This window comes from Scyliorhinus torazame, chromosome 30 (assembly GCF_047496885.1).
Source record: "Scyliorhinus torazame isolate Kashiwa2021f chromosome 30, sScyTor2.1, whole genome shotgun sequence".
NCBI lineage: Eukaryota > Metazoa > Chordata > Chondrichthyes > Carcharhiniformes > Scyliorhinidae > Scyliorhinus > Scyliorhinus torazame.
Window position 1 is genome coordinate 20,588,024 of NC_092736.1, and position 11,723 is coordinate 20,599,746.

At 51.5% G+C, this 11,723-nt stretch overlaps 1 protein-coding gene across 1 annotated transcript in view; it reads left to right on the top strand.

The window, feature by feature from the left end:
• The window catches only part of ppcdc (phosphopantothenoylcysteine decarboxylase), a 198,325-nt gene extending 188,392 nt beyond the window's left edge, over positions 1-9,933 (top strand). Inside the window, exon 5 of the mRNA XM_072492918.1 lies at positions 9,478-9,933. Within this exon, the coding sequence (XP_072349019.1) occupies positions 9,478-9,485 (8 nt within the window). The 3' untranslated portion in view covers positions 9,486-9,933. The remainder of the gene's footprint in view (positions 1-9,477) is intronic.
• Positions 9,934-11,723: the final 1,790 nt, after the last annotated feature.

Here is an 11,723-nt window from a genome sequence, read left to right on the forward strand (position 1 = left end):
ACTATCTTAGAGAGGCACTCAGCACATGGTGTATGTCTGAGTGGCACGCTGTGAGCTCTGTGTCCTGAGCTATCTCCTGGTGGAATGAGCGGGAACTGTGGTGTTCCATGTTTTATAGTGCGTGTGCTCTCACTAGTGATTGGCTGTGATGTTGCGTGTGTGTTGATTGGTCCATCGATCTGTCCATCAGTGTGTGTGTGTGATTGCACCATGATATGTTAATATGGATATCATGACATCCCCCCTTTTCACAAGAATATGTGCCTATATGGTAATAAATATTGTTGTGTACTGAGTGCAGCTGAATATGTGTGTGCAATATCTACAACATGTACATAAGGCTAAACTATATACATAGTAAGGTGACAGGTGCAACAGAGCAACGAGGTTGTACCACAAACAAAACAAGTGCAATCATCAAATATCGAAAGAGAATTCCTGGAACGACAAAAAGAGAAACACATTAACATTGTTGCACAACAATTCAGTGAGTCCAATATGCAAACAGGCTCACAAGTCCAGCCTAGTAGGTGGGCGATGAATTTGGGTTGACCGCCTCAAGGGTGGGTCAGGATCCACCGGCTGAGGAATGGGCCTGGCCCGGGCGATAGAGGAATAGGCAGAGTGGCAGGAAGCTCCACAAAGTCAACATCAGAGACAACAGGAGGGCGTGGCACCGGTGCATGATCACGTAGCGAGCGCGGAAGCAGCCGAAGGGCCCGCTGATTACGCCGGCGAATGGAGCCATCAGGCATGCGAACCAGGAACCAGCGGGGAGCCACGCGGCGGAGAACCTCAGCAGTTGCCGACCAGCCACCCTCTGGTACGTGTATGCAGACGTTGTCTCCAGGCGCCAGGGCAGGAAGATCAGTTGCCCGAGTGTCATGTGCCACCTTCTGCTGAGCACGCTGCTGTCGCATCCTTTGCAGTACTGGAGCATGGTCGGGTTTAGGAACATGAATGGATGGCACAGTGGTCCTGAGGGCGCGACCCATCAGCAGCTGGGCTGGTGAGAGGCCTGTGGACAGTGGGGCCGAGCGATAGGCCAGCAGGGCTAAACAGAAGTCAGATCCGGCATCAGCAGCCTTGCAGAGGAGCCGCTTCACGATATGGATGCCCTTTTCTGCCTTGCCATTTGACTGGGAATGCAGGGGGCTGGACGTCACGTGTGTGAAGCCATATGAAGCGGCAAAAGAAGACCATTCTTGGCTTGCAAAACGGCCCATTGTCCGACATGACGGTAAGTGGAATGCTATGGCGAGCGAAGGTTTCTTTACATGCTCTGATTACAGCTGATGATGTCAAGTCGTGAAGGCGCATGACCTCCGGATAATTGGAAAAATAGTCAATTATAATGACGTAGTCCCTGCCGAGCGCATGAAAAAGGTCCACACCCACCTTTGCCCAGGGGGACGTTACTAACTCATGGGGCTGAAGCATCTCAGGGGGTTGCGCCGGCTGAAACCTTTGGCAGGTGGGGCAGTTGAGCACCATGTTGGCGATGTCGTCGCTGATGCCCGGCCAGTACACAGCTTCTCGGGCCCTCCGCCTGCATTTTTCATTCCCGAGATGGCCTTTCGTGCAGTTGTTCGAGGACCAGCCTGTGCATGCTGTGTGGGATCACAATCCGGTCCAACTTTAGGAGGACACCGTCAATGACGGCCAAGTCGTCCCGGACATTGTAGAATTGTGGGCACTGCCCCTTGAGCCACCCTTCCGTCATGTGGCGCATCACACGTTGTAGAAGGGGGTCAGCCGCCGTCTCACGGCGAATATGGGCCAGACTTGCATCAGTAGCTGGCAGATTGGCCGATGTGAAGGCTACATGTGCGTCGACCTGACAGACGAACCCCCCCCCCCGATTCGGGCGGTGTGCTCACTACTCTGGACAGGGCATCCGCGATGATGAGGTCCTTACCCGGGGTGTAGACCACTTGGAAGTCGTACCTCCGTAGCTTGAGCAGAAAGCGCTGGAGGTGAGGGGTCATCTCATTGAGGTCCTTTTGTATGATGCTGACCAGGGGGCGATGGTCGGTTTCCACGGTGAACTGGGGGAGACCATACACATAGTCGTGGAATTTATCTATGCCAGTTAACAAACCCAGGCACTCCTTCTCAATCTGCGCATAGCGCTGTTCTGTGAGGATGGTCATGGCCCGTGAGGCATAGGCGACCGGGGCCCATGATGCAGTGTCGGACCGTTGCAGGGCTACCGCCCCAATGCCGGACTGGCTGGCATCAGTCGAGATCTTTGTATCTCGAGAGGTGTCGAAGAACGCCAATATCGGGGTGGTGGTGAGCTTGATCTTGAGCTCCTCCCATTCCTTCTGGTGTGCGGGCAGCCACTGGAACTCCGTAGTCTTCTTCACCGGGTGGCGAAGAGCCATTGTGCGGGAGGCAAGGTTGGGAATAAACTTCCCCAGGAAGTTGACCATCCTGAGAAAGCGTAGCACTGCCTTCTTGTCTGCCGGCTGCGGCATGGCTGCGATAGCTGTCACTTTGTCTGCATCCGGACGGACCCCTGACCGGGATATGTGGTCCCCCAGAAACTTTAGCTCAGTTTGGCCAAAAGAACACTTTTGTTCGGTTGAGGCGCAGGCCGTGTTCTCGTATCCGAGCAAAGACGCGCTGGAGACGACTGATGTGCTCCTGTGGTGTGGTGGACCAGATGATGACGTCGTCAACATAGACGCGCACCCCTTCGATGCCCTCCATCATCTGTTTCATGATTCGATGAAACACCTCGGATGCCGAGATGATGCCAAACGGCATTCTATTGTAGCAGTACCTGCCAAAGGGAGTGTTGAAAGTGCACAGCTTCCTGCTGGACTGATCCAGCTGAATCTGCCAAAAACCCTTTGAGGCATCAAGCTTGGTAAAGATTTTAGCCCGGGCCATTTCGCTCGTGATCTCTTCCCGTTTGGGTATGGTGTAGTGTTCCCTCATGATGTTATTGTTCAGGTCTTTCAGGTCGATGCAGATCCGGAGTTCGCCAGAGGGCTTTTTTAACACACACCATGGAGCTGACCCACGGCGTGGGCTCCGTGACCCGGGATAGCACCCCTTGGTCCTGGAGATCCTGCAGCTGCTGCTTGAGGCGGTCCTTGAGTGGTGCTGGGACTCTACGAGGTGCGTGAATGACCGGGGTGGCATCCAGTTTGAGCCGTATTCTGTAGGGCAGTGTGCCCATGCCCTCGAAAGCCTCCTGGTTGTGGGCGAGAAACGAGTGGAGCTGTGCCCTAAAGTCTGCCTCCGGGAAATCGGATGTGCCTTCTGGAGACAGAGCGTGTACCCGCTGAACAAGGTGGAGAATCATGCATGCCTGTGCGCCTAGCAGGGAGTCCTTTGGGGATCCAACTATCTCAAAAGACAGTGTGGCTGTGTATGAATTGTGTGCAACCTCGAGCTGGCAAGATCCCGTGGCCGGGATAACATTGCCGTTGTAATCGACCAACTGACAGCGGGATGGCCGAATCGGTGGTTTGACCTTCAAGGCGTAGAAGGCTGACCATGCAATGAGATTGGCGGAGGCACCAATGTCTAAACGGAATGTGGTTGGTGATCGGTTGACCGTTAGGGTGGCACACCATTCATCGCCCAGATTAATGCTGTGCACTGGCATCGGCTGGTGGGTCCTACTTGGGGACATCCGATTTCTGTCTATTACCGCAACGCGGAAGGCTTCCCGGTCGTCGGTATCACCGGTCTGTACGTCACCAGGGTATGACTCGGTATATGGAGGCTGAATGGCCCGCACGTCCCTGCGAGGCTGGCGGAATTGGGGAGTGTTGGCAGGTTGAGCTGCTCGACAGCAGGCAGCGTAGTGGCCCATCTTGCCACAGCGGAGGCATTGTTGAGTTTTGGCTGGACATTGCCGCTTTAAGTGTGCGGATCCACAGTTGCCGCACGTCGTGACGTCATGGCGTTCGTTGCACCACCGCGCATGCGCAGTTCGGTCCTGCGTAGAGCGTGCCTGCGCGTGACGTCCCTCTGCGTCAATGTCTCTTTTGGTGCGTACAAGCGCAGGAGGCCTCGGAAAGCGCGCAAAATGGCCGCCCCTGTCCAGGCCGCGGGCCGGGAGGAACTCGATCGACTGGACCTGCTCGGCCTCGTAGTATCCCTGCCATGCCGATTCGGCCGCCTGGAATTGGGAGTAACGGCTGGTCGCGTTTTCGAGGAGGACGCAGGTTTCGATGGCGGTGGCTAGGGTGAGGCTCTTTATTTTGAAGAGCTGCTGGCGTAGGGTGCCCGAGGTGACCTCAAAACCTGTCTAGTGCCGAATCATGGAATCGGAGGTGTCCTCATAGCCGCAGGACTGCGCTATGAGGATACGGAGGTGTGTCAAAAAAGATTGAAAAGGCTCATCCTTACCCTGCAGGCGCTGCTGGAAGCGGGACCTCTCGAAGCTCTCATTCACTTCGACGCTGAAGTGTTGCTCACGTTTTAGAAGGACCGTCTTGTACTTCGTCTTGTCCTCACCTTCTGCGAATGCCAGTGAGTTGTAGATGTGGATGGCGTGTTGCCCCGCCGTGGAGAGGAGGAGGGCGATCTTCCTGGTATCCGAAGCATTCTCCCTGTCTGTGGCTTCTAGGAAGAGCTGGAAGCGCTGTTTAAAGCCCTGCGGCGGGCTGATGGTGTCCATGGCGCAGGATGGCGGATCTCTGAAGATGTGCAGGTAGGTCTCACAGTTGCTGGGGAGTTTCCAATCCTGGTACTATGTCGTGTTGGGTGTTCCGATACACAAATGAACCAACGCGGTTGTAGATGGTACAACTCTGTTTTATTATTCTGGATAATAACAACTGTTAACTTCTGGCTGTGGTTCATACTTCACCAGCTAACCTGTGGACCCAGCCCTATCACTATCTTAGAGAGGCACTCAGCACATGGTGTATGTCTAAGTGGCAGGCTGTGAGCTCTGTGCTCTGAGCTATCTCCTGCTGGAATGCGTGGGAACTGTGGTGTTCCCTGTTTTATAGTGCGCGTGTTCTCACTGGTGATTGGCTGTGATGTTGTGAGTGTGTTGATTGGTCCGTCGATCTGTCCATCAGTGTGTGTGTGTGATTGCTCCATGATATGTTAATATGGATATCATGACAACCTCCAAATCAAACCCTTCCCAATCCTGCTGACTGCAGCCCCCCCCCCCCCCCCCCCCCCCCCCATCACCTGACTAGCTCCCTGGCCCCTCAACTACTGCCTGACCACCTGACTAACCCCCAGCCAACCAATCCCACCAATCTACACTCCTGAACTCCCGATTACCCTTGACCTCACCACTGCTCATGACCTGACCTGGCTAACACTCTGACTCAACTATCCATTCGCCCACCTGCCCACTTACCCACCTCACCCACTCACCAACCAACCACCTCATCCACATAGCTCCCTACCCACCCCAACTGCACACTTACCCAGCTACCCACATCACCGACCGACTCACTTCCCAGGTCTATCTGTCATCGATTTGTTTGCGGTTCCAAATATTGACCTTTTGACCTTGAACTTTCACAACGGTACAATTCTTCCTGGGGCAAAGGCAAAATTAAACAGCAGTTTGATGAAAGACAGATTTCAAATCTCCTTGCTGGTAGCATGTGGTGTGTGTTACAAAACATAGCGTTGCATCATCGGTGCAATCAATAGTTCACTAAGCAACAGAACATCGTGGTCAAATCCTCTGTACATTGTGTACAAAAGAATCAGGAGTGTGACTCATTTTGTCTGTTGGCTGACACCGTGTTGACATGTGGAGGAGTTCCACAAGCTGGATTATTTATTCAAGTTCCTCCACTTGTTACCTAGTTCCTGAAAATTCAAGGATGGTTTATTCCACTGGGGGAACTTTCTCACGCCCACTCTTACCCTAGTCCTCCCAAAAACAGGACAATGGCACGGCCGTTTGGGACTGAGAGGAGGAGAATTTGCTTCAGCCGGTGGCTTGCGAACCTTTGGAATCCTCAAGGCCAGGCGCTTGTTGACGGTCCGTCATTGAGTATGTTCAAGAGTTTGATCTTTCAACACCAGGGGATAGAGTGGGAAAGTGGTGCTGAGGGAGATGATCAGCATGCGCCTAGTGAGCAGCGGGGCAAGCTCAAGGGGCTATTTGGCCTATTCCTGCTTCTATATGCTGTGAGTGCCTTATCTTGTTCTGCGATCAAGTGCTTAACATCCATTTGCCACTTCCCCGCCGCATCGGGGACTCTGGTAAGAGCGGCGGGCGGCAGATAATTCACCCCTCCCCAATTACTTAATTGGAAGCAGTTCAGAGAATGTTCACTAGGGTGATCCCTGGTATGAGCAAAGGTTAAACAGGTCGGCGCTCTATTCATTGGAATTTGGAAGAATGAGAGGCGATTTCATTGAAATGTATCAGATTCAAAAGGGGCCTGACAGGGTTATTGCTGAGAGGATGTTTCCCCTGGTGGGAGAGTCTAGGACCGTCTCCCTTCACGCTTGAATTAATCTCAAGTAACCTTCTTTGAACCTAACCGTGGCATAGTAGCATAGTGGTTAACACTGTTACTTCGCAGCGCCAGGGACCCGGGTTCGATTCCCGGCTTGGGTCACTGTCTTTGCGGAGTCTGCACGTTCTCCCCGTGTCTGCGTGGGTTTCCTCCGGGTGCTCCGGTTTCCTCCCACAAGTCCCGAAAGACGTACTTGTTAGGTGAGTTGGACATTCTGAATTCTCCCTCTGTGTACCCGAACAGGCGCCGGAGTGTGGCGACTAGGGGATTTTCACAGTAACTTAATTGCGGAGTTAATGTAAGCCTACTTGTGACATTCATAAAGATCATTATTATAGGAAAGATGTTACAGCTCTCGGAAGGATATTGTGAACAAAATGCTCAAAAACCTGTCACGGTTTTGAGGTAAGGTTTAAGAGGGAATGCAATAGTGGCTTTCCAAGTTCCGAAACTTTGTAAAGTTTCTCCAGTGAAAGATGATTCAATAAAGTCCATGACCAGGGTTTAACGTTGGGCAGTGTTCAAGAGTGACTGATGAGCGAAGCTACAATATTTTCCAGAGAGTTCTCGGAACAGGAGATGCCGATTTAGACAAAGGCCCTGCAAAGTTTGTCCGGGTAGAACATGTGGACTCGGCACAGACAGTGACCCAAGTGGGAATTGAACCCAGGACCCTGGGGCTGTGAAGCTACAGTGCTACCATTCTGCCCAATGGAGATCTCACGATTTGCAGCAATATTCCAATTTGATGAAAATTAATCTTTACTCAGAGAGTGGAGAGCATGCAGAAACATGGGCGGGATTCTCCGACCCCCCAACGGGTCGGAGAATTGCCGGGGGGGGGGGGGCGGCGTGAATCCCGCCCCTTCCGGCTGCCGAATTCTCCGGTGCGGGGATTTGGCGGGGGCGGGAATCGCGATGGTCGGCGGCCGCTGGCAACGCCCCCACCCCCCCCCCCGGCGATTCTCCGGCCTGCGAATGGCCGATTGGCTGCCCGTTTATGGCCGGTCCCGCCGGCGTAAATTACAACAGGTACTTACTGGCGGGACCTGGCTCCATGGGGGGCCTCCGGGGTCCACGGGGGGCGCGGGGGGATCTGGCCTAACCTGCGATCGGAGCCCACCGATCCGCGGGTGGCCGTGTGCCGTGGGGGCACTGTATTCCTCCGCGCCGGCTGGTATAACAGTCCGCGATGGCCGGTGCGGAGATGAACCCCCCTGCGCATGCGCCAACTCGCGCCGGCTGGCGGAGGCCCTTCGGCGCCGGTTGGCGTGGCGCCAAGCCCCTTGCACGTCGGCCGGCACGGCGCAAATCACTCCGGCGCCAGCCTAGCCCCTGAAGGTGCGGAGGATTCGGCACCTTCGGGGCGGCCTGACGCCAGAGTGGTTCCCGCCACTCCTTCCCGCTGGAGTTGCCCGCCCCGCCGGTTCGCGGAGAATGCCGCTCCTGTTCTCACATGGAGTGGTTCAGCGTAATAACATTAATTGCATTTATGGAGAAACCAGATAAGCCCATAAGGGAGAAATGGACAGAAAGATATGATGGAGTGAAATTAAGTAATTAAATAACATGGTAAAGGTTTGTATCACGACCGGTACAGGCTTGGAGGGCCGAAGGGCCTGTTCCTGTGCTGTATTGTTCTTTGTTCTTTGTGCTGTTAAGTTAAAGAATCACTTTGGTGAGTTGCTGCAGTGCATCTTACATACGGTACACATGGCTGCCACTGTGTGGCGGTGGTGGAGGGTGGGAGTGTTTAAGGTTGGAGATGGGACGCCAATCAAGTGAGCTGGACGGTGTTGAGCTTCTCGATTGTTGTTGGAGCTTCACTCGTCCAGGCAAGGGGAGAGTATTCCAGCACATTTCTGACTTGTGCCTTGTAAATGGTGGACAGCCTTTGAGGAGGCAGGAAATGAGTTGCTCTCTGCAGTATTCCCAGTTTGTGACCTGCTCTTGTAGCCATTGTATTTGTATGGCTAGTCCAGTTCAGTTTATGGGCAATGGTAACCCCCAAGATATTCCCCAATTTGCACTTACTATGAAAATTGCCTATGTAAACTTGTCAAATTGTAATTGCACCCTCCCACCTCATGGGGCTGCTGTTGTACCTCTGTGTCTCCCAACTGTTCAGCCTGTACCATAGTTCAACCCCCATGTGCCAACCAACCCTGTTTCTCTGCTTCCCAAATGACCAAAGGAATTACATTCTAACTATAAATACAATGTGACATAATTGTTTTACTTGAGAGGAAGAATGTAAAGACATTGGAGGAGATTCACAAGAATGATTCCAGGGACAAAGAACTGTAGATATGAGGATAGATTGGAGAGGTTGCGGCTGTTTTCCTTGGAGAGAAGAAGGCGACAGAGCGGAGAGGTAACAGAGGATTCAAGATCCTGAAAGGTCTGGACAGGGTAAACAGTGAGAAATTGTTCCCACTCAAGAGTACACCAAGAACTAGAGGGCACAGATTCAAAAAAATGGACCAAAGGAGTAGGAGTGACGGGAGGAAAGATTCTTTCACCTCGAGGGTGGTTAGAGTCTGGAATAACTTCCTGAGAGGGTGGCGGAGGCAGGTTTGGTCGAGATATTCGAAAGGGAACTGGATTGATATTTGAAAAGTAAGAGTGTGCAAGGTTACGGGGATAAGGCATGGGAGTGGGGCTGGGTAGAGTGTGCCTTCAGAGAGCCAGTGCAGACTCAAAGGGCCGAATGGCCTCCTTCAGCACTGTATAGATTCTGTGAAAAGAGACAGAAACTGAACTTCAAATTGGTGGCTGAATAAAGGTTCACCTTCGAACCCTGCTTCTCTTGAACTCTACACTCTCCATGTGCATCATCGATCTAATAAAAAGGTTCAGGGACAGTGAGGAGATGCCCATATGTAGAATTCGGTGACAATTTCTGACTTTGTGAACTATACCATCCTCTTAAAATGTTTCTTCTCTCGCTATCTTCTCCAGCGAAATTCATCTCTCATGTGTTGGTGCCTTCTGTTTTTGTACCATGCAGGGATATGAATTAATGTTTGCTTTTAAGTTGCTACATGGTGTTTTCCTGCTGAGAGAGTGAACTTTGGACTTAGAGTGACGCTCACAGATGTATCCTCCAAAGACGACCAATGATGACCAGTGCTCCACGGACTGCAGGAACTGTTATTCTAAGCTGCCAAAACATCTGCGACCACATCCAGGACTGGCAACTCATGACCTTATTTAATCACGCAAGCAAAATATGGATTGGACAAATTTAAACTACTGTGTAAAGAATTGATAACTATATATGGAATGAACTGCGGTACAAGAGAAGTGATTGGCTGTATGCAAATGAGAATGCGAACTAATTCTGCTTTTGAAAGAGTATATTAACCCAGTTTAAGCCACAGCTCAGAGAGAAAGTGTGCAGGCAAGACCGAGGGGTCTAGGACTTTCTCCCAGAGCTCTAACAATAAATTGCTTTTTTTGCTCACGTTAAGGTCTACTTGTGAATATTTTCACCCAACACGTGTTACCATGCCCCTTGAGTGCATTGGAAAACATGGACTTCCAAAGCTTCCAATATGCTAAATTAATCACTTCTACCATCCTATCACAGATTTCTCCCTGAAGACCATTCTCCCCCCCCTCCACCGCCCTCTGCGACCCTCACCTCCCCCCCCCCCCCCCCCCCCGCACACAATTCAATTTCTTTGACCTAGAATATTCCTACAAACGCTGTTCTCCTTGACAGTTACTGACTTGAGAAGACAAGTCTTATTTCTCTTTGTCCACAGGTGCTGATGGTGTTTGCTACATCTTCGGTTTTCATTTCAAATATAGGATGTGCCCAGAAGATGGCTGTAAATTTCCTTAATTGCCTTTAAAGTGAATAGGAGTTGTTAACCCTGAGCTGTCACTTGTGATCATTTTGCCTTTGGCAATTTCCAAATTTCCCATCCAACTCCCCAATGTTCTGGAATGCCACAAATAAGTCATGCATGTTTACCTGGAATCTTGTTTCTAAAAGCAACCAAAGATTGTTTATCTCCCTGTTTTGCCTGGGTAGCAAGTCACTGCTTGCCAAAAGCTGGTAATTGTATAAATCACAAAGCAAACACAATAAATAGTTGACTGGCATTAATGAGGCCGCACTTAGAGGACTACATACAGTTTGGCCTCCTTATTGAAGCTGGGATATGGAAACATTGGAGGCATTTCAGAGAAGGTTCACTTGGGTTGATTCTGGGCTGAGGAGCTGGCTTATCGGGAAAGATTGAGTAGGTTGGGTCTTTGCTCTTTGGTATTTAGAAGAATGAGATGGTGCTGAAATGTGTAAAATTCAAAAGGGGCTTGACAGGGTAGAGCCTGAGAGAATGTTCACCTCACAGGGGAATCTAGAACTAAGGGCACAGTTTAGGACAAAAATCATAGAATTTACAGAGCAGAAGGAGGCCATTCGGCCCATCGAGTCTGCACCGGCTCTTGGAAAGGGCACCCTACCCAAGGTCCACACTTCCACCCTATCCCCATAACCCAGTAACCCCACCCAACACTAAGGGCAATTTTGGACACTAAGGGCAATTTAGCATGGCCAATCCACCTAACCTGCACATCTTTGGACTATGGGAGGAAACCGGAGCACCCGGAAGAAACCCATGCACACACGGGGAGAACGTGCAAACTCCGCACAGACAGTGACCCATGCCGGGAATCGAACCTGGGACCCTGGAGCTGTGAAGCAATTGTGCTAACCACAATGCTACCATGCTGCCCACTAAATGAGGGAGAACCTGTTCTCTCAGAGAGTCCTGAATCTTTAGAATTCTCTACCCAGTCATTGAGTGTATTCAAGGCTGAGTTCGACAGATTATTGAATTATGTGTGAGTGCCGGGTTTTCAGGAATAGGCAGGGAAATGCATTTGAGGCCAAAGTCAGATCATCCATGATCTTATGGAAAGGTCGAGCAGGTTGGTGGGGCTGTCCCCCTGCTCCTATTTCTTATGTTCTAAAATCCAGACTCTAATCTGCTTTCTCAAAAACAGAAGTGTCTGTTTCAATTCATTTCATGTTGTAATAAAAGGAAAGCGCATTTACATAGGGCGGGATTCTCCATCGCCTGACGGCGAAATCAGGAACGGCGATTGGGTGGAGAATGGCTCCCAATGATGTCATCGTGGCAGGCACCAGTTTGACGCCGGTCGCGATGCCCCACCCACTCCAAATCGGCGTCATCGGGACGCACGGCGCGCTCAGTCGCAACGCCGGTCGCGATGCTCCGC